The following is a 26701-nucleotide window of genomic DNA, read 5'->3' as shown; positions in this document are numbered from 1 at the left end:
CATGCCATTGCAGGTTATATACCTGCTTTAAAAAAACAGACAAGTCATAGTCTCAGCACATGGTTTTAGTACTTTGGTAGCATGACACAATAAATCATATAGTTTTTAACACGAGTATATACTACAAATATTACTATTTCTTATATTTTAATTTATCTCCACGTTTGTTATTAGAACAGTGGAGCATAAATTAAAACAGATGTGTTGCTTTCCTTAAGTAAAAATAACCTTATACCTACAGTCAGTGTGATTTTATACCTACAGTTTGCTTTTATAACAGTCAGGGTGACTTAATCACAACAGTCAGCAAGATGTTTTAGAGCCACACAGTTTGCTTTGAAACGACTCTAAATCAGTTTGTCTTCTCTCAACTAAGTAGAATTCACAAAAACGAAAACACCGAAAATAAAAAGAGGGGGCATCCGGATTTGAACCGGAGACCTCTTGATCTGCAGTCAAATGCTCTACCACTGAGCTATACCCCCTGTCTGCATGCGGGGCTTCGATATCAATATATGTATGTATATATCTATGTTATTGTTTTATGTGTGGTTACTTTTAGGTCGATGAGTGTAAAGCTCTTGGTTGAACACAGTTTGATTTATAACGTCGATCGCTTTGAATGCCCGTTAATCTAACACGCAGTACATTACTTTTGACGCTCTGTCGCTCCTGTGCGCGTTGGATCGCAAGCATAGACTGTATATGAAGAGATCGCAAGTCTGCGCCTGATGAGTGACTTCATGTTTTATGCCAGAGACATTTATATAAAATAAATTTGAGAGCAATGTGACAAACACTCCAAGTCTCATTAAATGGTTGTGGTGGCTCTACACCATACATCGTTTAGTTCTGGTCCAGGATCTCAGAACATGGCGGATGTTTTTATATCCATCCACAGCTTCTGGTTTGGGAACGTTGTGATTGTGGTTTAGTGAATTGTATCATCCAGTTTCCCCGATTAATTCTAACACTAACACTTCTGCAGACATGTTGCTGTCGTCAGAGATGCTCCTGAACATATCCCATACACAAAGGTCGAGGTATTGACGTCACAATAAATAATACCAAATAACAAGGCACATGTACAGATGGAATTATATCACATTTTAAATATATGTGTGGATATAAAAAAATAATATAAAAATAAAATTCTACAATCATAGTAATGTCAGTTCTCATTTAATTCCACTAGAGGTGCTCATGTGTTTCTTCCAGCGTGCGACCCCACTTTGAACCGGAATTTCCTGTTTAACCACTCGTCTGTATTCTGGCAGGAAGAAGATGGAGGGATGGTCTGATTTAACACACAGAGGACGGGACTGTCTCTTTGAGCTGTTCTTTGAATAGGGAGTGATTCCCCGACTCCATTGTTCCGTCCATGCGGTGGGCCGAGGGGAGTCTGCCGGCTGGATGCGGTGTTCCGGGGCCGCTGGGTTCCCCCATGTCTCGGGGAGGCAGAGGAGGCTGCAGACACTGATGTTCCTCTGTACGTCAACCATTGAGTATTCATCACTGTTTACTGTAGATGCTGTAACTCTGTCATTTATCTTCATGTTTGTTATTAGAGCAATAGAGTATAAACTAAAGCAGATTGTGCAAATATAACCTTACAGCCACAATAACTGTGATTTCCCACTGATTTAAAATTGTCTCCTTATCAATCAGGTAAAATTCATGAAAACATCAAATTGAACGTAGTTTCCGGATTGTTTTTACATTTAAAATAAAAAAACAGATTTAACAGTTGTTGAATGTACACCGGCTTAATATCTGCACCCTGGACTGCGTGGTGTTTTGGTTATATTCAAATAATCTAGCGATAGTTCCTCTTATGACTGTATTTTCATATCTTGCCGTTCAAATTTTATTATATACACAGTACAACATGTAGTGAAATGCTTTCTACGACTGTAAAAAAAAAAAAGGATAAGAATTTAGTATTCACAGAGTGAAATAGTTTGTGGGGAAGGAAGAATTACAGACATGTAAGATTTAGTGCAACATCAGGCTGAGGTAGTTGTGGTGTTCAACATGTAATAAATATGATAGAGAGGACTGGAGTATTTTGTATTTCGTTTTGTCGTGTGTATTGAGTCTGATGTGTATATAGATTTGGGCAAAATACTGTTTAGTACACCGTTTTCATGGCAGATATTTTTGAAATGCTACATAAACACTGTTGTTTTTAAATGATTGCAACAGTTTAATTGTACTATTCCCAATACCTTATATGTTATTGATATGCTTTTATGAAATCATGATTTCTAATGTTCAATAAATATTATTCATATAAACGTGTAAAATTGTGTTTGAGAAATGCTAATATATTATCTAAGAACCAGTTTATAGTTTTAAGTTAAATTGTCACAAAAGCTCTATAATGCTGACGCAAGCAGTGCTATATTCATCTAAACAGTTCCCTGCCTGGCACTATTTTTTCACTGACTCTAAATATTCCTCCTCCAGTCAAGCTAAGCATGAGGCTTCAGTTAGACTGATTAAGACAAATGAAGAGTCTTTATATTACAGCAGTGTTTTATTGTAACTGTGCTACTGTGGAAACACACATTTCATACTGTCAGGGCTCTAACTAACATACACATTTAAATTTAATCTTTAATGATGATATTGAAATAAGTAGTTTCAGTAAATACAGACTTTTACTTCAATACTGGACCGTATACACTGACTTTACACAAAAACATCAATCATTTTATTTATGATATTTAAACTTTTTTACAACACAAAAATAACATATCAAGACAAAGTCAAACACAAACATGAACCACAAACAAAAAAAACTACCAGGTTACAGAATGCACCAAACTATTTTTAAAATATAAGGGTCAGAAAAACAAGATACTACTGATATTACTGGAAACCTGATCGAGTGAGGTTAAAGGCTCTAGAGCCCAAACTTCTGGTGGGTCAGACACAATGCAGTACAATTGAGTGAAAAGCAAACAGCACAAGAAAGTGTAATCCATTAAGTTCCAGGACTCGTGACTCTTCCTACTAATATGCATGATAAAAGGTCCCCAGATCCTCAAGGTATAAATACGCTTTCATCTATGATCATGATAATATGAGGGCTTGTTGTAATGCTCAGAAAGAGTCATTAAGTTAAATGGAGTCTTTATATCAAGCTACACTCCCTTATAATTAATATCTTCAAGCAGATGACAAATTGTTTTCTCTTTGTACCTGTGTCACCCTTGGTGGTTGCCGTACAAAATAATGGCTTTAACCTTGAATCACCTCTTCAGTGCCCTTCATTGAAAGTGATTGTAACTTCATGCACAGGAGGTTAAACACAACTTAATTTTCCCAAAATGGGAAAATGAAAACTATGTATTATTTGTACTTCTTTAGAATCAACAAACTGCTTTTATCACATAATCATATGAGGGCTTGTTGTAGTACTGGAGGAAGATTTCATTAAGTCACCGATTAAGTAATTTCTGGACATTCTCTTGACATTAAGCTACAACTTTGTGTAATTAATATCACCAAGAGCACAAACAGTTTTTTTCTTCATGCACTTGTCTTCCTGTGTGGTTGCTGTATGCAGTAAGCAAAAAAATACCTTAAAGGGATGGTTCACCGAAAAATTTAAATTTATTTTGAGTCCAGGAAACACTTCTGGAGACTCAGGGGTAAACAGCGTTGCAGCCAAATCCAATACAACTGAAGTAACTGCATGGTGGTGACTCATTCAGAGATAAAAAAAAAAGAAGAAGAAAAACAGGATCCAGTTTCGAGTTAAATTTGAATGTCGGCGCTTCCAGAAACTTGGATGACACCACAGGAGCAGTATAGAGGCATTTTATGTTTTTGGTTTTTTAACACTCATCCAATCTCAAACACTCCACCCACCCCTCTATCGACATGGTGGTGAGTAGATAATGAGTGAACTATCCCTTTAATATTTACAGATAATATAAATTCATGAGAACTGTGTATTGTTAGATAGAGTTAGCCTGGCCTCTTTGTGTGACAGTTCCCGCCTGCTGCTGTGGCACTGTGCGCTGTGTGTCTGGGTTATTGGACAGGGAACTAATTGCCTTTCCAGCTGTGAAACCAGCTGTCTCGAGGATCCCATGTTTTCTCCGAAAGCAGATAAAAACAAAGAAGGCTGTGGAACAGAGAAAGAGCCACAGTCCTTGTAAATCTCTCTGTCAGCTTACACGTCATAAACAACATAGCTTTTATTTATTTACATTTTCGTTCAGAAAAACTTGCAACAGAGACTCTTCTGTTCCATGGGGACAACAACAAGATGTTGTTGTTGGGAAGTAGACTCTGTGTTTTGAGCAGCTATAAACAGTCATGACATGGAATATGCAACATCATAATTAGCAGTGGGCTGGCATTGGCAGAATCATCATATTCATGTCTAATCTCAGAAGGCAGATTTCTTACTGTTTTTGTAGCTGTTTGGACAGAGGGAGGCGCCATTCTGCTGCTGCTCAGACTCCAGTGGATGATCCCATTAACACCTTTATCACACAATGTGTTGCTGGAATACCAAACAGAGAAAGACACTGTGCATAGAAATAGGATAGAAACACAATGAAAAGAAAAGAGTGCAGACGATTAACTTTCTTCTTCCTGCTCCAAAGCCTCATCAGCTGATCCTTGTGCCTCTTCAATCCCCATGGCAACAGACGAACAGCAACTAGGAGGAGAGAAAGGGTGTACTTAGAAACGGGGTGGTGTGTGGAGAGGGCGACATTTGGAAGGGAGGCAGAGGGCAGCGGATGGAAGTGGGATTCGGACAAAAGTGTTTTTGCAAAGAGGAAAAGAGAAAGAAGAAAGGAGCGAAGACAAAGCTTCTGTTTGATTTTACTTTTCTAAAATCTGCTGCTGTCCATGATGTGGTTCAACTTAGTGATGCTGTTCCTCTGTCTCCCACAAACAGAGCCGGCTACAGATCAACAGCAAACAGGTGAGCGTTGTTTTTCCCTCCATCATCACTTCATCTCACCTGCTAACATCTTACTAATAACTTCAATAACTCCAGCCTCTCCACTTAATAAATGTATTAATTGTTTCTATTTAATGCTTTGAAACCTCTGCAGTTAAACTTTATTAATTAGCTAACACATAACTCCTGCCGTTAAACTGAAAAGTTGAAGTTCTTTTTCATTCATTTTTACATTAATACTGTGTCTGCTCTCGCTGCTATTTCGACTTAACCACAGAAGCCAAAGAGGAATCTTTGTGGGGCAACAAATGGGCATGTCTTGCTCTTTATATGTTACACACTAAAGTAAATGACCTAGTTTACAATAAAGTGTACAATAAAAATACCAGATTCCACAAGCATGTGCCTGAGTCTGAACAACAGCCCGCAAACAGTTCGTCTCAGAGTTTAAAATTAGATCTGGACTTTGTTTTTCCTCTTGCCTCCCTGGAGTCTGGAGGGAGGCATTGTATTCATCACCTGCCATGTATAGTGTTTTATAAATGTAAAGAGATATTTTAGGAAGCGGAGAGCTTCAGAATGAAATGCAGGACTTTATCCTGTGTTTTACTTTTTTTCTCATTTTGAGGAATTTGCCTCATAAACTTGTCTGATGACTCCCATGCACCCCAGCGGGGATTCGTTATTTAAAATGGGGGCTGTCTCTGAATATGAAGTTGAGAATTCTCTGGTTCATGAGCTTATATGAAATACTTATTTATAACGGCACAAAAAAAATGAAATGATCCATAATCATGAGTCAAGGAGGCACATTCTGAAGAGGGAAAAATGTATTGCAAATGAAACAATTTATCTGAAGTGCAAAATCAGAGGTCAGCATGTATTTATTGACCTAACATACCTTTCTATCCTCCACCCAATTTCTTTCTTATCTGCCTCGTCACACAACCTTTATAAATTGTTCGGTTTTGAAACTTTGGTCCTGGGAGAGTTCTCTGACGTTAACCAGACTGTAAAAACACAGAGCCCCCACGGGCTGAGATTCAATTGTGTGCCCGACGATGACCTCAGTGTTTGGCCCCTCGTCTCTCGTCCGGCTGAGAAGTTTGTTTAACAAATTGCCTGAAACTGCTCCAGATATGTTGGAGCTGCAAGAATATCATAGTTATGATATTATGGTCTATGGACTCCAGCTTGACTCTTTATTTTATAAAAAGTTACTTCCAAGTTGACTTTAGGAATAAAGCAGAGAGGACACCCGCTGATTTCTGACAACAGTTGAGCAATTTATTTCTGAAGTATGCTGTAATTTACAGGATTTGTATGGGAAACAATTTTGGGAACTACTCCTTCATTTCTCTTATCAGAAAATAAAAAAGCAGAAATATCGTCTTTGTTACGAAATCAGTGCGCTTGTGTTTTTTTTTTACAAGATTTGGATCAAAATTGGAATGTCTCTTGTTTTTTTTGTTTTTTTTAATGTAACTTGTTCAGCCTCTCATGAATGATACCAATTGTATTTGCCATTTGAAAAATTCTGAGTGTTATTTATTTAAGGTTTTGCCGTTATATATCAGCAGCTCAGTTGAGATATACAGGCTCCTCATTCTTCCCTAATATTTAACAAAAGTAGAAGTTAAATATAAACATTCCTTTTCTCACAAACACTTTAAATTTCAACAGAAAACGCTTTAATTGGATGAAATGTATTGTGTTGAAATATACTGAGGAATTGCTCATTTGCAATGCAGTTTGCACACTTTTAGAAATGAACTATACATGTTTATTGTGGCTGATGTTGAGGCGTCAGTGCCAAACGCTGAAGCCTCTGCTCAGGAAGGGTGTGTCCTCTCATACCGCTCTGAGCTGACCACTCACAGAAAAAGACGGCTAAACGTCGTGGTTTGGTAAAAACAGGAGAGAGGTCAGTTCCTGGTACCAAAACATCTGCCCTCTCTACTGCCTTTATTTGAAAAAAGGTTCCTGTTTAATATAACTGGATCCTTCGCCACAGTCTTGCTCCCATTGCTTTTTCTTGACTTTTCCCCCTTAAATAAGTTGTTTCAAATGTAAATTAAATTCACCTCAAACCTCATCTGTGTCCATAACTACAGTTGAGAGGGTGCATTTAATATTTTTAGGCATTATCTTCAAACCGCAGCACTTCCCCTGTCCTTTCTCCAAAAAGAGGATATTGATTCATCACTTTGGTATTCTGCTGCAATGTTCTCCCTTTGGTTTTTTGTGGGGGGGGGGGCAGTGTTCATGTAGCACCTTGCGAGAGTAGAGACATAAAAATAATTTATGAAAATGTAAGCCCAGTATTACTAAATGAATGTGCACAGAATGAACACTTCATTGGTAGGATTTTGAATGCAGGATGTTTACTTTTCCATGAATGTGTTCGTATTTTTGCCAAGGTAAATGATGTTTCTTGTTTCACCATTGCATTAACGTCATGTCTATGTATACACCTTTTCTACTTTGAAAACTAATTGAGAGTTCAGACCAGAAACTGTAAATACAAATTATACGACGTGTCTCCACTTCCTTCCACTATCCAGAAATGAAACCCAAAAAAGCCGGAGACAAATGCTGCCATCTTGCACATTCGGAGGCAGAGTCTGCACATTCTCTATTAATCGGTGGAGATGGAGCTGTTGTAGCAAGGAGCCCTTTATACCGATACACACGCACGACCAATCATGAGTCAGTCTCAGCTGTTGTTCATGTTTGTATTGCATCAAATAACTAATCAAAACCAAACTAACCAGAGTAAAGAAGATTTGAACAGACATCAGTGTGATGAGAACTACCTCAAAATGATGGAAACCATCCATGAGAAAAATGTGTACTTTTTAATTTTGTCCATGTTCCATCTGCAACATGGAGGCAGTGGATCAAGATGATTTGGTTTCAGCTTCTTTTTTGAGAAAAAATTCTCTTGACGTGTACTTTAAAGTTTTAGTTTGGTCCTTCTGCTAACATGGAGGATTTATGACCTTAACTGCAGCGACCCACGAGGTGGCGATTGAGGCCCTTTGGCTTCACTTTTGAGGAGCAGTCATGTATATATATATATACATCTATATATACAGTATATGGTTCAGACATTACCATGAAAATCAGTATGGTAAGGTATACACTGCTTTATCAACAGTTATATGTAAGTGTAAGAAGGTGAGTTTTCTTTTTTTCATTGGACTTAATGTACTGTTTTGTATGAATTGTTGTAAGCTGTTCAGCAGTGGGAGCTGGGTTTGGACTAGGTGTGATCCTGTGACTCATTCATATGGGATTGGATGAGTAAACTTTTTGTCAGTTTATACAATATCACTGTTTTTGGTCGTCTGCCAGTAATTTCAAAATTATTGGCAGAGGAAGTGATGACCTAAGTAGAAATCATAAGCTGCAAATCCACATTTTACATCTACACCCATCCCAGCTTTAATAAACCGGAGAATATGTTTATCTGCAGCACTGCACACAATGTTTCTCCTCTTACCTCATAGATGCCATAACAGGGTGGATCCGCTGCTCTACAATCACACATTTAGTGTTTAATAAATGAGCCACCATGAATGCATTGACGCACTACTTAATTAAATCAAAGGGTGGGGAGGAACAAATAGTCTGAGCTCCCAGTGAGGTCAAGTCATTTGGGTTGTCACTTCAGAGCCTTGTTATTTGACGCATGAGACATCAGTGTTAATGGCGTGAATAAGGAGTGATGGTTAAACCAGACCTCGTCATCCAATGTCCCACACAGTCTGAGCTCTGGAGGTCTGGCATAACGTCAAAGCTGAGGGACCGTCAGGCCTGTGTTTCCCTCCCACACTCAGCACAGAAAGGCTGGCTGCAAACCAACGTCAACTAACTGTTCTCTGGTGTAGGAGGAGCTGCGCTGGGTGCTGGTGCTTAGAGGACGCTGTTTAGAGATTCATGAAAATTTGGGCAGTTTTAATGTCAAACTTAATAATCAAAAATTTGTTTTCTGGAAGTTTTTCCAGATTTGTTTTTAAAGACAAATGCTCGTTAACAGCTCTCTGTTTTACAATGAGCATCTGCAAAACTGCAGTAAGGAAGGATTTAGATGTCGTCTGTTCTCTGCTGTCTTTAATTAGACTTGAAACATGTACTGTATAAAATGACTGATCTTGAAAGTATTTCTTGAAAAAACAGAGTTCAGGTGGTCAAGACTCATAATGAATACACCACATGTTGTATTGTGGGTTTGCTTTTAACTGTCAACCGTGAGCTGTGCCTTCAACTTAAATTAAAGTTAAGACGTTGCGCAAACCTCAAAATTTGCCTTCATCACAAACATTTTATTGAGCGTGAACCCACAGGCTTTAAATATCTTTATCCTCACCCATCTTTACCAAGTCTGACATGTTTTATTCCTTTGCAATAAGTGTTGAACACACCCATCCTCCATCAGAAGCTAATACAATCGCAGGGCCGCTAACATTTTGTAATCTCAGACATGTCAATGAGAAACCGTTTCAAAATTGAATATAAGTATTTTATATTCAAGATACAACAACAACACAAGCTTGAATTACCTACTGGGCAAATCAGGCAACTGTGCAGGAGGCCTGAAAGTCCCAGGGTTACGCCAGCTCATGAGTCAGAATAATTTGATGAACTGCAGGATTAGAATTAGAAATCTAAACCATTTGGCAGAACAATACTGACTCTTGTGGGTTTTCTATCTAATGGGATTCTATCAAAATCAAGTTTTAAGGCCTTCATTATTATCTCCACCAAAGAGGTTATGGTTTTCATCTGCATTTGACAGATTTTCCAGGAATCCTGGTAGAGGGATGAGGTATGGGTCAGGGAAGAATTTCATTTTGTTTCAGATGCAGATCAGGGGATCCAGGATTGTTAATTTACTTTATTCAACATTTTCTTTGATTTCTCATACATGGATCTTAATTTTTTTTTTAATCAGACTTACAGGGAACAGATATCAATTTTGGTGCAGCTTGATTGTACTTAATGGAGCTGTTGGGCCTTGGCAGAGGTATATGGGCTCTACTGTGTGCCATCTGGTTTATTAAAGGTTCTGTCGTAGAATGTTAGCAGCTCTGCCTCATCGGATTCCTCAGTGTTTACCTATCAAAGAGGAAGTTAGATATTCACACCAAAAACCCCAAAAGTTTAGTTAACTATCATAGAATCTGCACGTAAAAATCGTGTTAGGTTTTCCGTTGAAAATTGAGGGAAATAGGCAAATGTTCTCATTTGAGATCGTTGATGACGGAACGATCAATCACATATAAATAGTTCCCAGTTAATTTTCTTCCAATCGTCTCATCGATGCATCCCCCAGTCGTTCCAGCTGTAGAGAAGTGGAATGATTGAGTGTTAGCATGAAGTCAGGCGAGCAGCGGCAGCTAACACACATCAATTTACGCACGTTTTTCGCGTTAACGCTCACGAAGGCTCCAGCTTGTGCGTAAATCCGGGTCACCTGCACGTTGTGCCTTCGCCATTGCATGTGCCGGTACCTCAGCACTTGGAGGAACTGGACTTTTGGTGATTAGTGTAACTCAGTGGGCAGAACCCAAAGCTACCTAGCCTTAGCATGGGCTTGGAAATCAAGCTAGCCTCAACGTGAGGGGAGAGCTGGAACTGTTACCTCACATGTTAACATGTGTGTGTGAGCCGGAGCTTCCTGACCACACCACTGCAGATGTGGCAGAGTCGCCCTGCTCAGCTTTAATCTGCTCAGCTGGAGGAGACTCCCGACATGAAGACACCGGAGCAGCAGAGACCAACTCTTCGCGGCAGCCGGGCTGACCACGGCGGGACGTTCACGGTGCTTCTGCCGGGAAACTGAACGAGACGGAGTGACCATCTTGGCTTTTTTTTTTTTGCGTCTGGTTGGTAAACGTGTCAATCTGGACAACAAAAGATCTCCTGTAGTTCACTGAAAGCCAGAGAAGAGAAAACAGAGAACGTCACGTACAGGAGGCCACGCTGACTTAGGGTTAGAACAGACACCCCGCAGCCGGAAGCTGCTGTGCTGGGGGTTATATAGTCTGTTTGTGACGTCATTAAGGTGCCCCGTAATCTACCTAACACCACAAACCGATTACCGTAATATTTAAAATAACCCACGACCAATAGATAGATAGAAACATGTAAAAAGATAGATAGATAGATAGACAGATAGATAGAAACATGTAAAAAGATAGATAGATAGAAAGATAGACAGATAGATAGATAGATAGATAGAAACATGTAAATAGATATATATTATTTTTCAAAGGACAATCCTGCATGCAAGTATTATTTTTTATTATTTTACATTTGATAGATAGATAATATGGAAATTTATTATGATAAAACACTTTTTTTTTTTTTTTCGGACATGTTTCTTTTTAACACTTTTCTTATCTAAATAAATAAATAAATGAGCTTGTTGCATCTATGTATTATTACACCTGGGAACTGTATGCCTGAAATTTGGGAGGGGTGTATAACTGATGTCTGAATGCTGTTCAGTTTGATTTGAATCATTTTTAGGATTAGGTTTATTCATGTCTTTTCTTGCTATGTGTATATTATACATATGTCTTTCTGAATTCTTGAATCTCATTACGAGCACAAACTTTTTTTTTAATCAACTTGCTTGTGGAAAGAGAAGAAGCACAAATGGACATTTTAGCACAACTGTCAACTCTGAAAATGGTTTTAAAATCTTGCTCTAAAAGCAAACTTGTTCATGTGTTTGTAACAGAGTGAAGCAGCACTTGTTGTGTGGAAGCTTAATATATGTAATTGATTTTTGCTATTATTGCAGACTTCTGGAATCATCAGTGACTGACTGTTAAAAGTAGATCAGGAGCAATTACAAAATATTTCTCCTCTTTGGGGCCCCTCTGGCTGCTTTTGCTGGCGACCACCCCGGTGGCACTTGGTATAAATGTGCCAGCAGACATGCCTTTTTCAACACTCCACAGAAAATCATAAACTCCGATCTTCTAGAAAAGGAACCCCAGCATCAGCGTGGCTTTAAATCATAGGCTCTGTTCTATGCTTTGAATTTGTGGTTTGAGAAAAGAGCCAACCTGTCCCGGTTTCTCACCAAATATGGTTTTCATTGTTTGTAGGATCTGACAGCTCCTCCTGAGCACCACTAAATGTTTCTTGTATTGTTTTTGACTTCATTCAACAATGGTTTTAACTGACAAGGCCTCGACCTATGATTTCAAAAGCAAAATGTAATTCCTTGTTAGGCCGACAAAACTGAGCTCTGAGACACAGCTGTAAACATCAGTCTCATGAGTGAGAAAGTATTTGGCATCTGAAATGTTTCCCAGCAGTGTGTGGTTTTTCAGTGGATTTCAAGTTTCAGAAGATATAATGCAACTGCGTATATCATCATATCACATAATGAGCAGAACAGCATGCTAACCTGATGCTCGTGATTTTTCTGACAGATGATTGGTACAGTGTGACCTCACAGCATCATGAAGAGTCAACTGGAGGTGACGGTCATCCTCAAAGAGTTCAGAGGTCATCCTCAGGCCACGCCATGATAAGCAGGGCGGTCTTGGGTGGAGGGCTAACCATTGACACCCTGCCAGACAACATGACACGTGTAGTAGTGAGTGTAACAATACAGTGTTTCCTTTGACTGTAATGGTTTGTGGCGTTTATTATGTTTTTGGCTTTTGACAGGTTCTATTTGTTTAACTTGGAGTCAAACACTGCCCTCTTTTGAAAGTAAACATTACTTTTTTCCACTCACTTGGAGACGCATATGACAGCAAGAGATGAAACTGTGCTCATAGTGAACTCTTAATGATTGTATGACACACTCTCTGAACGCGGTCACACCATCGCAGCCTCTGATCCTCTTGTGTTTTTCTGTCTTGAAGGAGGATTCTGGCAAATATTACACATGGCGTAGCTTTGGCCCCGAGGACCAGCGCACACAGGAACTATGGGTAGACATGAGTGACGTACGGCATGGCCAAGTTAGAGTCCACGGGATTCTGTCAAATTCTTACAAACAAGCTGTGGTAAGTTTCTCACACAAAAAAAACACATGCACTATTTCTTTAGTAGACATTGCTCATTGTGATTCATAATGAGGTGGTCTAAGTTCTTTCTCAGACCCAACACAGACCAATATGATTATAATCCAGCCTGAAACCTGACTAAATATATTAATGGATTCACTGCGGATCAGGAGGATACCAGGTTCATTCATTCTTTAAAAAGAATGCAGTAAAATATATGATCTTGGATGATCTCTGTTGTACAGTAAAATGTTTAATATAAGTAATTCATTAAACATGTTTGTAGAATATTTAACTACAGATTTTAATGAAACTAAGCATACATTTCTTTGTTCAAATGTGCTTCTCTTATCTGTGTAAAAAGACAGAAAGTCTTAAAAAGTAACTAAAGTAAGTACATGTACTTCGTTGTTATCTTCCTTTATACTTTATATTCAAAATAATTTAAGAGCAGATTAGTAAAAATGCTTTGGATAGTTTTCATAGGGGGTATAGCTCAGTGGTAGAGCATTTGACTGCAGATCAAGAGGTCCTCAGTTCAAATCTGGGTGCCCCCTGCTTTAGTTCATTCATTCTTAGTCAAATTAGTTTTGAAACTATCTACATGCAAGCAGACAGATAATTAAACTGCATTTGTAAAAGAAGAATTTGAAAGTTTGCCCTAATACTGTGTGTGAGGACACGGCAGGATGGAAATCAATCTGAACAGAAAGTAACACTGTGATAAAGAGCTGTAGGTTTTCCAAGCGTCTTAAACAGACACAACACTTCTCAAACACACTGCTCTCTTAGCAACATGTATGCACATCTTGATGAGATGGAGCACATCAATGCAACACAGCTGCTGATTACAGATGATTCTGAGGTGGAGAAGGAGATGATTCAATCTCAAACTGAGGCAACAATTGATTTCCCAGGCTTCTTAATGTATTTTAAACAATTGGATTCAGTGAATAAAAATTGGGAGGCATGATTTGAAGGGTGTATATCAGGGCACTTGTCTGAAAATGAATAGACCCTCAGTTCAAATCAGGCTGTCCCTCTCTTTTGCATGCAGCATGTGCCACACCAGGGAAGCAGCAATTTAAAATGTTTTGAATTCAAATCCACTTTCTAAAGTTATGATGGACGTTGGAACCAAGTATCTTATGTATCTTAAGGTTTTAATAAAGTTAAGGTGGGAATCCTCTTAGCTCACACACGCAAATATTTCAACATACTGGTTTAATAATGTTTCCAATCTCCAATGTGAGATATGCACAAAACTGGAGATGGTTCATGATTGCCAATGCAGCAGATGCTTTATGTGGGGGTATAGCTCAGCGGTAGAGCATTTGACTGCAGATCAAGAGGTCCCCAGTTCAACTCTGGGTGCCCCCTGCTTCAATTCATGTGGGTAATGTCATCACATTTGCAAACCTGTGAATTAGCAGTCATCTCTCCTTTTTAAACTGTGTATTCCTATGTTGCTGACACACAGCACTCAGATAACACCACAGTTACAGTCTGTCTTTATTTGACAGAAGCATTGAGGCCACAACAGAATTTAGTCTGAAATATACAAATGTATCCACTAGATGATTTACTTTGTAAGAGATATTTATGTTTTATGCATATGATTTTTCCTTATTTGTAAGTGGTAGGTCACTGTCAATCAGACATCTGGGTATGTGAACCCCTGCTATGTGTAAAATGTCTCTACTTCTTTGAAGTGATCCACTGTACTAGAAAAAAATGTTGCATGAACTTTCTAACCTCAGATAAAAGATGAGAGACTTTTAAGTGTAGTATATGTTCTCATCAATCTGATCAAATATTTGACCGAAGCTAAGCTAAGCAACTCACACAGGCCAAAATCAAATTTTCCAATGATTTTTGAGACCATGTACACAGTTACCATGTCTTTAAAATTCATAGAACACAATCTAGGATTTGTACATTTGCATCCTCTGTATGGTAATGTATAAGGCCAACCAGCAAGATGTCACTGTGGATCAAGAGGTTCCCTGGTTTAACTCCGGGTGCCCCCTGCTGTTGGAAACATGCAGCTTGGAAGCAGCTCTCCTTATGTGACCACTGGTTTTACAGCCACTTCTGAGCAAAGTCGTTCAGTGTAGTGCAACCTAATGCAAACAGTGAGGGCCGTCATTTCAATCCTGTCTGTGTCCTGTGCATATGGCAGAATGGACAATAAAGTGTTGAAATATGGGGTGGATATCGATAATGCATGAGACAAGACGCAGCGCATTGACAACAATGGTAATCTTGAGATTGAATTAAAGTAAAATTATAGTGTATATGAGTATGTATAGATGCATGAAGCAGAGGTTTAATTCATTATATTAAAGTCAAAGTCAACTTTATTGTAAATTCTGCCATTTGTACAGGACATAGACAGAATGCTTTTTCTCTGATCTCCAGTGTAAACGTATAAGAAGCTCGAACATATAGTAGGCAACATATTAAGTACTCAAGACATATTACACAGTACGACATAGTATGGAATCATTTTGTAGTCAAAACTCATCTTTGGCTCAGAAAACAAAGTTTTTAGGACCATAAATGATTTCAAAATGTTTGTAAATAAGAACAAGTAACAACGTGATTTGAACTGAAACATTTATATAGATATAAATTCACTCTGTTGTTTAACTTGATAATTATGTTGACATTTTTATACATATGGTCATATTTCAAACCATTTTTGTCACATGATAAGAGGGGGTATAGCTCAGTGGTAGAGCATTTGACTGCAGATCAAGAGGTCCCCAGTTCAAATCTGGGTGCCCCCTGCTTAATTGAAGAGGGAATAGTTATTTAAATATGATTGATTGTTGTACTGTAATATGTTTAAATACATGTGAATCATGCACCATGTGTGCTCCCAAATCTGGCAACTTTTAATGAATTTGATCACAAATTTCTGTAGTTCAAAAGCATCAGTATTAATCTAACTCTCTTTTCTGTCCTTTGTTAAATTCAGTTATAAAGTAACATGTACACATGATGCTGGTTCTGCATTTGTAAAATAATTACAGTGCATTTGAATGTTTCCCTAACATTCTGTGTGAGGGTAAGTCCGGATGGAAATCAACCATCCTGACGAGTAAAGTGAAACAGAGGGAGCTAAGAGACTGTTAGGTGTTAGAACACGCCAAGTGCTGCAATCGTGTCAGAGGCCGTCAGCACCTGCCTGCTGTCGACCTCTGTTTTCCAACACCTGGCACCTGAGCAATACATTCAGCTCACTTTAGTACATAACATACTTAACTCAGGAACATGGATGAGCAGAACCCAGGAGTTTCCACTCTGTAACAACATCCAATCCAGGAGAAGCAGCAGTCAGAGCAGTGCTTCTTATAAACACGACCATAAACGGACAAAATTAGAAAGCCGATCATGTTCATCAGTGGCTCCAGCAGCATTACTTGTTCCATTTGCCTGTTGATCTTGAAACTGATAATATGGCTTTTGTGAACAAATTATTTCACGGTAGATTTCAGTTACCCAGTGTGGCCAAGTGGTAGGTAGCAATACTCTCAGCCCTGGGTGATTTGGTGACAACAAGGGTTTACAGTGAATAATGAGGATATTTAATCTCCTCTGGCATGGCTGTGTGTTAACAGTAAACAGTGAACGTGATATGATTATATACTTCATAGTTTCCTGTAAACCCCCCATGTGCAGGCAGGCCATTTTAATCCAACCAAAAAAAAAAAGAATGGCACTCAGTGGAGCGAATATCTCTGCCAAGGCCTGACGGTCCAATCATTGCCACATTTAAATCTACTAGATCTTGAGTTTTACTTGGATCTGCACCACATTTCACACACTCGTAAATATCCCCTCACCATAATACTCTGAAAAATCAAGGAAAATGTGGAATTACATCCTATCTCACAATGTTATTATTTAAAATGTAATGGTCGTCCAGTAGTTTTTGTGTAATCTTGCTTAAAAAAACAACAACCATCAAACAAATGGACAGCGGTGAAAACATAATCTCCTTGACGGAAATATAAATACACTGAATTGTAACTGAAAGTATCAAAAATAGGAATTCATTTCATACAATTCTTATGGATTTTTACTTGTAACTTTAATATCTGAATATATATGTGATGAAATTACTTAGTGAGCAAGTGTGGTGTTTTAAAATGTATAAAAAATTACCTTTGAGTAAGAGAACTTTACATTTTTGTCCAGATAAGTAACCATTTTGCAGCTTATTTATTCTGTCCCAGTCCACTGCAAACTGGCTGTTTCTCCTCCTTCGCTGCTAGGACCTGATTTTGATGTTCACCACACATAACAACATGATAACCTCAAAATCAGTAACTGCAGTTTGTGAATTGTGGATTCAGTTTATTTGAAAGTTGCATAAAACTGTACATTCAAATATCTCATTCCCTCCGTCTCTTTTTTTGCAGAAGGTTGCCCTATCATTTGACTTTCCCTTTTATGGACATTACCTGAGGCAGGTTACCATAGCAACAGGAGGTACAGTTTGCTTTTTTAGCAAATGTTCGAGTGACCTTTCCAGCAAATGTTCAGAGGGGTTAAGTGTTTATTCAATGTAACGGGTCATACCCGAGCCTTACACATTCTCCCATCTGGACATTTTCAGGGTTTATCTTCACGGGGGACATTACTCACCGCATGCTGACAACAACACAGTACATCGCACCTCTGATGGCTAGCTTTGACCCCAGCCACTCCAAAGAAGCCACTGTGCAATACCTGGATAATGGTAAGATATGACCTGGTGTTTAAACATCCGTCTTCTCTTTTATTTGACTCCTGTTTGACCTCCGCTCTCTCCAGGTGAGGTGTTTGTGGTCCAGTGGGAGCGGGTGAGACTCTCTGGCAGAGAGTCAGAGGGGGCCTTCACCTTTCAGGTTGCACTTCACAAAACAGGAACCATATCGTTCAGCTACAGAGACGTAAGATGCTCACATTTACCTTGTGCTCATTCCAGATCATGAAAACTACTGATGCATAAGTGGGTTCTCTTTTTATTTCTCTTCACTAGATACCACAGTCCTTAGATATGATTGGTGAGGCTGAGCATCTAGTGAAGGTCGGTTTGTCTGACGCCTTCATGGTCTCGTCAAACTCTTCTCAATCACCAGGTCAGAAATAACTTTTCGATACAGCCATTCCAGTATCAGAGGCTTTTGTGAACATTTTTAGTAATTCTGAGACATCTCTGACACAGAGGCCCAGCAGCGGACAATTTACGAGTACCACAGGGTAGAGATAGATGGGACAAAGATCTCAAACCACTCTGCTGTTGAGTTCACTGCGCTGCCTAGTGAGTGATTCATGTCTGTATAAATCATTGGCAAAATATCAGAAAAGATTATTTCAAGGATCCAGCATCAACACACAATCTGTCAAACTTTTTCTTCCCTCTGCTCAGCCTGTCTGCAGCATGACAGCTGTGAGCGCTGCCTCTCATCCAACCAGACATCAGGTTGTAGTTGGTGTCATGTGCTCCAGAGGTGAGTGAGGCAAATTGATGGCTGCAGTGTTAATATCACAGAGGATCAATGTGATGATTCTCCTCCTATGTCGTTTTAGGTGTTCAGATGGCATGGATAGACACAGACAGGAATGGTTGGACTACGCCTGTTCCGAAGAGGTACTGCTGGACATCATGAATGAATACCTGCTTATTTTGCCATTTTTTAGATTCAAATATATAAATGTATAATATAATCTGTGTGGGCAGAGCAAAGATGCAACCTGTGAGGATTACAGCAGAAGTGACAGCTCCACAGGTTCCTCTATCACACCAGAAATGGAGGATGTGACATTTTCTCCGACTCCACTACAGAAAGACTGTAAAAGTGATGGTGAGACTGAATTAATCTGCTTAAGTGCGATATATTCATTATTTTCAACTTTTATGTTTATTGACCTATTATGCTATATCAATGTGTCCATAGAAGGGGAAGTCCATTATATTAAGGTTTGTATATCAACAAGAATGGCACTCAGCATGGCTCTGCCTAAACCCAACAGTCCCCGTGAATTCAATTCAGCTGCACCACATTGTACACACTTAGATATCAGTCTCCTTAATGCACCTGTTTTTTTCATCAAGAATCTTCCATTCTTACACAGGGAAATCTGTGAATATATCGAATAATATTCATTATATAATAATTTCTTTCTTCTTTCAGATAAAACTAAACATCATATATTAAAGGCAAGCAATGGTGAGTTAACAGTTGCCTTTTTAGTTTAGAAACATGATGGTGTATTTAATCCTGCGTCTTCTTCCTTGATACAGATGTGAAGTCAGATTCTTCACCCAGGAGCGAAGAGTTTCCAAACACAGCAGTGATAGCAGGACTAGCAGCTGCTCTCGTGTTGCTCTTGGCTCTGATACTCGTAGCTCTTTACATCAACTGCCATCCTGCTGTTGCATCACCACTTTACCTCATCCAGGTAGATTCCCCCACACTTCCAACTAGAGACAAGCTATTGCCGACACACAGAATTTCCTCATCAAACATGTTTTTTTCTGTGCTCTCTTTCTTTCTTATTTCTTTTAAAGCGACGCAAGAACTTTTGGCCTTCGTTGAAGTTTCAGAAGCAGCAACCAGGCTACACAGAAGTGGAAGGAGAAGGACATGAGAGATACAGCATTGTTGAAGCAGGGCCATGATGAAAGCATAAATATAGACTTGGGGGGATATTCGCATTGAACTGATTTTTGAACATATACATATACATTTCCACAGCCAAACATTCACATTTCAGACCCAGTTCAACTTTTGCATTCAGCTTATGGTTGTTTTTTTAAAGCAGTTTTTGCAAAAAGATGAAATAGTTGCAACAGTATTGTTGGATTACAGCGAACCATAGCTTGACATTGAATGATTTACATTTTCAGTCTATATCTTTGTTGGAATAAACAATGGCTGGACTCCAACTTGTTTTTAAACTTTATTTAAAAAATGCTATGCTGACATCAAATAAATAAAGACCTGGAGGGAGGGGCTTCAGTCTCTGTTCCTGCATTTTTTAATGGAAAAGTTATTCATTTTAAGTTCAACCTTTTTTTTGAGAAAACAGCATAGTTCCCAATCAGTACATCAGCTTGATTTGGTGTTTTTGTTTTATTTCATGTCGCACCAACAAAAAAAAAGCCATAATAATAAGAGCACACCCCAGGTTTGTTTTAGATCTACATATACCTGTATGGCAGCCCTTTCATTCCAGTGTCTGTTGAATTTAGAATTTAGGAGAAATGTTTGCAACAGTTTAAAGGAGGTAAAAAAAAGAATTTACAATCTTTCCAGAGCTACATAGAAGGGATTCAGTACAGCTCTTTAATCAGCAGGTGTCACCCTAACCAAATGCATGAACATGGACGTCAAGTGGGACGTGCAGTGAACGTGGCAGATGTGTAAAAATGTGATTTGAGATCACTGCATTGGCAAAGTCCCCCCCCCCCCCTCAAAAAAAAACCTGCAACACAAACAGATGAGTGCATGAGTTTGCTATGTGAGCGCAGATGGGGCGAGGACGCACAGACATGTTGCACATGCACGAACAAGGCCTGACCTGGATTTCATAACCCAGAGTGTGCAGCTTCAATTTTCGGGCGAACATGTGCATGACACGGTTGTCCCACAGTATCACGATAAACGACGATTCCCCCGACATGTTTCTCTCAAGTGCGAAACATTTGAAAGCTCCCACACTGGTTCTTCCCTTTTTGCTCGGACACGCGCGGGGAAAGGGGGAGGGGGAGGGGGGAGCGAGTGTCGGGAGCGCGCTTTCCGTGTCTGGTTAGTGGACTGACAGCCAGCTGTGCGGCTACATCGACAACAACAGCCTCCTGGATTTGATTCGTGCGACCACCTCGGCCCCCTCTGCCCTTCACAACCCGCGAACACCGTGGCCAGCTTTCATTTCTGGACGTGAATACCCGACGGCAAACAGCCACGACCCGGCATCCTCGGCGGTTTCCGTGCTAACTCGCTACGAAGAGCATTCCTCCAACATGAATCCGCTGTGTGGCAGATGTAATCGAGTCGTTTACCCCACGGAAAAAGTGAACTGTCTGGACAAGGTACGAGCACGTTCTTCACTTTCTATCCTCCTTCTTTTAGAAAACACCTAATTGACCCCCCCTCCCCCCCTCACTGAGTGGCGGATGAGTTTATTCTTGCTTGCATTTAACGGCACGTATTTTTTTGTGAATGAATCGAACACCCCCCCATCAGAGGACAGGTATGTCGCTAGCTAGTCCAGCTAGCGGCTAGCTAACGTCTGGGAGGCGGTGGGGAAACAACGTGGACCTGAATCGAAAACACACCCTTTAATGCGGAGGTTATACTACTATGAATACTCTTTATTTAACATATATTATATGTATCTTATCAAGACAGTGGTTTAAAGTAGATTTGAAAAAAACTGCCGCCTTCCGGTGCTTCCAGACAGCCGGGGCAGGTCTGGGCCTGGCTGGCACCGCTGCCTTTAAGAAAACCGACTGATAACGTCTCACACCTTCCTCATACAAAAAGACGTAGTGGAATTACTGACCCCGCAAATAATAAACGAAACCAAGCTCTTGCAGGAAACACCACAGTCCCAGAACAAAGCTCTTCCTGTCCACCGCTGTTGAAAGCAGCGTGGACTGATGTCTGTGTCCAATTCACTGGCTAATCCATGTCAGGGATGATCAGTTTTCCAGTCAAACGTGATGGACTAATCTCAGCCAAGGTGCTAATCTCATCAGTTTTACCCACAGTCAAACTCACGCTCATGGGAATGTTAGTGTGAGTTCAGATTGGTGTTGCTGTGACACCTTCAGCTTTGAGGTGGTGAAGGTGATCATATTGCTTTGATTTCATGCTGCTGCAATCAGTTTGATTGTATTTTTTGCAACAAGATAAGACAAAATGTAACATGGTTAATTTACAAGATGGGTGGAGTCTTCTCTGCCAGGCATGTTTTCACATTTTTTACAAAAGTGTGGCTTGGGGCAAGTAGATAATTTGTCTAATGGACGTCTGAATGATCATAGAAAATCAATTTCTGTTGAGACGTACTTATGTAGTGGGGTTGACAGACAGGGAAAGGTGGAGAAAGAGAGCACAAAGGACATTATCTAAAGTAACATCAGCTCTTGATTGGATGCATTACTGGTCCTCTGCAGTGATGTGTTCTTGAATGCACCATGACTAATGTTTTCCCCAAACTGCTCCAGGCTGGAATTGATTTATCTCCGAGACCCTCCTTCATGCAAAAGCATTCCACTAACGTTACATGTCATGTTAGCCCGTTCGAAGGCTGGTATCGATGATGAGAACCAAATTGCCACAAGTACACCCTGAATGTGCTGGGGGAATGTGGCCTGTGGCAGAGTGCATTCCAGCAGACAGACACTCCCATAAAACGTGCTCTGTCACAGGCCCGCTGTGCTGTCTCCCTACTCTGAACCACGCTCAGGAGAGTAGCCTGGCGTCTGTCTTTGCTGCCATTCTGCATCAGCGCTCACCCCTTCAGACACGCCAAAACAACCTCCCCTTTTCCTTCTCCGAGGCACACACACACTGCCATTCTCATTTGTTCAAAGCAGACGAGGCCACATTTGCTGGGGATTTTTTTTCATGGGCTAGGCTAGTCCAGGTGAAGGCAGGAGAGTCGAGGGTTTTGCAGAGCTGCTGAATTGGTATTCTCAGCCACTCATGAATAGCTTTTACCTGACAGTCCTCTTCTTTAATATACCTCTGTGGCGAGACTGAGCCACAGAGGCTTGGTCTGTCTGCTTCTTTCTTTAATAGCAGGGCTGGGCCCCGAGCGAGCAGCCGAGCACATGCAAAGACAGGAAGTGAATTCAGGTTGAAGCTGTTGTTCGGTGGAGCTTGTTATTTGGCTTCCCCCTCAATACATAAAATGCTTGTTGATGTAAGGAGTTAGATGCTGCATATTTGCCTCTAGTAAAAGGCTTGTATCTGTCACAGTTGCTTTTTGTGACTTGAGTTGAGCACCACTGTTGGACTGCAGCCAATAAACATTGTAACAAGGAAGTAGGAACAAAGCCTACACCATTTTAATTTTACAGTGCCTAAACTTCAAACTTCACCATCAAAAGCAGTCACATTTGGGTTAATGCATCATGTCTGGAGGAGTGAAATGATTTGTATGTGTGTCACTTTAAGATTAATAACCATTTTCTGCACTCAGGAAGTGTGTATTTCCGAGATAAATTGTGAGAGAGATTGTGTAAAGTGGTTAGACTCATCTCTCACTCAAACACTTGTGTCTGCTGGAGAGTCTCTCTACTTACTATCACTATGTGCTGTCTGGACATAATATGTCTACATTAAAGGGATGGTTTCTTTCTGCAGGTAAACAGATACAGTCTTCCTACATCACGGCATATAATTAATTCTAATTTTATAATGTCATAGATTACAAAATGCTCCCTGGGTTGTAAATCAGCTACTATTTCAGTGGATGTAGTTTATGAAAGGTCTATAAATAATGTGTGAAACTGAATGTCTAGACAGTTTATCCTTTTAATAATTATGTGATGTACTGATATTGCCGCTGGCTCTTGAATATGTCTTTTGGCTCATGAACATGTTAGCAACGTCAAAATATTTAGAATTTGTGTTTACCAGATGTATTAGATTTATTTCTCTTTTTTTCTGAGGCAAGACCTAATTTTGCCTGTTTCAGTTCATTGCTTTTATGAAACAATCTCCCACATAGCACCAGGTCTCATAAGCTGCTGCTTTCAGACGTGCAGAGGTACAGTATATGCAAATGCCAGTCAGTTGCTCCGGACTTCTACTGGGTCTTTTTCTGCTAGTCCCCAAGTAAAATGTCCAGAAAATGGCCATGTGTGTATACAGGAGGAAAATGTCTGCAAAGACGTCATTGAGGGAGTTGGTGTGTTGATGACGTCTCTAACAGGAGAAGAATGCACAACTTGGAAAAAAACAAAACAATACAAATATGCCAGGATGAAAAAGAGGTGTCCTATACAGAAGACACTTTCCTCTGATGTCAAATTGAAAAGACTCTCTGAAAAGAGTCTATGCAAGAGCCACCTCTCATCTCAATGTTTCAGACATTTTCCTATTGTTGTGTACGCATCTGTACCTGGACAATCTGCTCCTGCGTTCTTCAAATGTTAATGGCACACTCCAGAAAATGTCTAGACTCAATTTTTGTGTTCATGTCTGAAAACAGGGATAGATAAGTCCTTGCCTTCACTCTAAACAAAACAACTTATTGGTATTGTGGAAAGTCAAAGAATTATGGGTAGAAAAACACCTAAGTGGGTAGTTATTTCTTTCATATCATATCAGCTTTTACATTGCTAACAGACAAGTAACAGCCCCATGTTTCAGGTATTCTGCTTCCTTGCTTTTGTTCCGTGATGTTATTCTATAAGAATGATCTACTATAGGATGGAGTTTGATTATATTATAAACAGATTCCTACTTAACTTTGAAAGATGTGTTTGCTGTAGAGATGTAGTTGGGTTGGTGGCAGTGGAAGCACATCTTGGTTCACATGATCACAAATGTTCTGACACAGTTGCCATTAACACAAGTTAGTGTAGCAATAAGATTTCATAAACCATTTGCCTCACGCTGAGTTATATGATACATACTGTGTGTGTGTACTTTTCCACCCATACATTTTTATTGCTCAGCTAGCAGACTGGTCGATATATTATTTGGTACCATTGTGGAATTTCTGGTTAAGATGTGAGCCCCGATTGTGCTGCTGCGTTTCAATCCCAGGAAATTGCTGGAAAAGGGGGTCAAAGGTCAGACTTTTAAAGTGGTGCCGCTCTGTACGATCTTAACTGTATGAAGAAGCTTAAAACATGCAGCCCCATGCTTATAAGTGTACAGTTGTGAAATTAAGTTAAAAAGTTCTCCCCAAGACTTTTGGCTTCATGCATTTGTAGTAATTCTACAACCACTAAACAGTTTGTGCAGGTGTTCTGATTTAAATGGGGAATATTTTCCTGCATTTCCCCTCTGGTGGCCCAGTGTGAACACTTTATCACTAACCCAGTTTTAGAGGAATTCGTCTACCAGCTTCTCTATATTTAGCCAGATTATTCTGAGTGCTGATTCATGTTGTCCAAATGCTACAAGAGGTAGGTGAGGAATCTGTCCAGCCACCACCTTGCTTTGATGACTCACAGTTACAATGGCACAATTACCATCAAAATCAGTGGGCAGCCAGGTACTTCTCCTTTGTTCATGTTTTAATCAGGAAAAAGGAACTAGTGCACATGTTCTGTTTGTTTTACCAATATATTAGTACAGCTTTATTTTTACCCCCCACAAAAAATCGGGACTAACCTGTTCATCTGCCTTAAAAGAGTAAAAAGGAAGTCAGAGAGATCATGTTAGTGTCTTTAATTGTAACATGAGTTGATGTTTTGTTAAGTCCTTTTATATGTTGACTTATGACGAGGCAAAAGGGTTTGGACATTTCACCTTTACTGTGTTTGTGAACTCAATTGTGCGTGTGTGTGCATGCGTGAGTGCTGCCAAGTGCACATCACAGTCTAGAGTGGTTCAGAAAGTGTGTTGAGTGCATACTCTTCTCTGGCATAGTATGTCTTCCTGCCCCTGGCTTTGGTAGAAATGAATGGCAACAGGTAGGCTTATAATTAACCAACATGCTTTGATGGCTGAAGAGTATCCTCTATTAGCACTAGCCAGATGTTGTGCTTTGTCTTTGGGCATTTTTTCTTACACAAGAACAGCCGGACCTAAACGGACCTACACAGACTAGGCTGCTGTAATGGCCCAGTCGGTGAGCGTGAGTCACTGGTGGTGTTTTTGTTTTATTTAACCACTATTAGTTTAATTTAATATCTCAATCAAAAAGCCCTCACTGCATGTTTGAAACTGTGGCCCTAATCAACCTCTAATGTAGAAAACAAAGTGGTTTAGACTGAAGTTAATTGCTACCGATTTGACCAAGAGTTATGAGACATTTCATCAGGGACCCAAGGGATGTCCTTCAGTGCTATAAGGCACTAAATTCTTCTGTCGCTTAATGTGATCAACATCACTGGAACATGCAAATCAATTTAACACTGGTTAAAAATGATTAAAGATACAATTTTTTTTTATCAATAAATGGCATGATATGGTCAGAAATTCTCAATTAATTGGTAAAGATTTTGAAAATCTGTCTATTGTGTAAGCTGTTTTCAAACATGCACTGAACTCTACAGCACCTCAGTATTTTCTCCAGGGGAGGTGAATGTATGAATGCAAATCAGTCTGAGTGAGACTCTCTGCAGCTGACTTGATCCACTTGGCCTTGTAGTATAATGTCCATAGAAATCTAGGAGAAGTTAATGTGTGAACACAGCACGGGATCCATGATGGATTCAGCACGAGCAAGTGGGGTGGGGTTGATGATGCTTCTAACACGGGTCAGGCGCAAAAATTAAAAAAACAAAAAGGAAAGAAATACCTCCGGGTGACACACATAGAAGCCACATAAGACACAAAATATGTGATGAAAAATGTTTGTCTGTTGTCCAGAAAATCAGGTTGATCTATGCAGCGGAGTTAATACATCACTTCCTGTCTCTGTCTGCTGCACCCGACTGTTCCACCTCTTGCCTGAATAATGCAGAGCGTTTGTTGCAGTTGTGAACATGTCTGTGCAGAGAACCTTCAGCTGCCTTGTGTTAATGTGTTGCTTTTGTTGTTTG

General features: G+C 39.8%; 2 protein-coding genes and 4 non-coding genes across 9 annotated transcripts in view; 5 read left to right on the top strand and 1 right to left on the bottom strand.

Moving 5' to 3' along the window:
• Positions 1–413: 413 nt before the first annotated feature.
• On the bottom strand, positions 414–485 carry trnac-gca (transfer RNA cysteine (anticodon GCA)). The gene has a single exon. It is a non-coding gene; the product is annotated as a tRNA-Cys (tRNA).
• Positions 486–1261: 776 nt separating this feature from the next.
• Positions 1262–19979, top strand: LOC109634048 (plexin domain-containing protein 1-like). 3 transcript variants are annotated; one of them, XM_020094301.2, is made up of 15 exons: positions 1262–1489; positions 4925–4951; positions 12385–12551; positions 12826–12969; positions 17400–17469; positions 17597–17719; positions 17794–17912; positions 18002–18101; positions 18188–18283; positions 18392–18473; positions 18553–18613; positions 18704–18827; positions 19158–19193; positions 19268–19425; positions 19535–19979. In XM_020094301.2, exons 3-15 carry the CDS (start codon positions 12480–12482, stop codon positions 19643–19645), a joined length of 1296 nt encoding a protein of 431 aa, XP_019949860.2. In that variant the 5' UTR covers positions 1262–1489; positions 4925–4951; positions 12385–12479; the 3' UTR covers positions 19646–19979. The 3 variants fall into 3 exon arrangements, with proteins under 3 accessions (XP_019949860.2, XP_019949858.2, XP_069380907.1); XM_020094299.2 differs by lacking the exon at positions 1262–1489 and having other exon boundaries at positions 4743–4951; XM_069524806.1 differs by lacking the exons at positions 1262–1489; positions 4925–4951 and adding an exon at positions 10707–10821.
• Positions 13455–13526, top strand: trnac-gca (transfer RNA cysteine (anticodon GCA)). The gene has a single exon. It is a non-coding gene; the product is annotated as a tRNA-Cys (tRNA).
• trnac-gca (transfer RNA cysteine (anticodon GCA)) lies at positions 14278–14349 on the top strand. Its single transcript has one exon. It is a non-coding gene; the product is annotated as a tRNA-Cys (tRNA).
• On the top strand, positions 15690–15761 carry trnac-gca (transfer RNA cysteine (anticodon GCA)). Its single transcript has one exon. It is a non-coding gene; the product is annotated as a tRNA-Cys (tRNA).
• Positions 19980–20717: 738 nt separating the features above from the next.
• Positions 20718–26701, top strand: part of lasp1 (LIM and SH3 protein 1) — a 29418-nt gene continuing 23434 nt past the window's right edge. Inside the window, exon 1 of one of the 2 annotated variants that reach the window (XM_020094332.2) lies at positions 20718–21058. In XM_020094332.2, the coding sequence (XP_019949891.1) occupies positions 20990–21058 (69 nt within the window). In that variant the 5' untranslated portion in view covers positions 20718–20989. The remainder of the gene's footprint in view (positions 21059–26701) is intronic. The other variant, XM_069524807.1, reaches the window with a different exon arrangement.

Source organism: Paralichthys olivaceus, chromosome 5 (genome assembly GCF_024713975.1).
Source record: "Paralichthys olivaceus isolate ysfri-2021 chromosome 5, ASM2471397v2, whole genome shotgun sequence".
NCBI classification, from domain to species: Eukaryota; Metazoa; Chordata; class Actinopteri; order Pleuronectiformes; family Paralichthyidae; genus Paralichthys; species Paralichthys olivaceus.
Note: the sequence above shows the minus strand (reverse complement) of the source record. Positions and strands in the feature narration are given on the sequence as shown.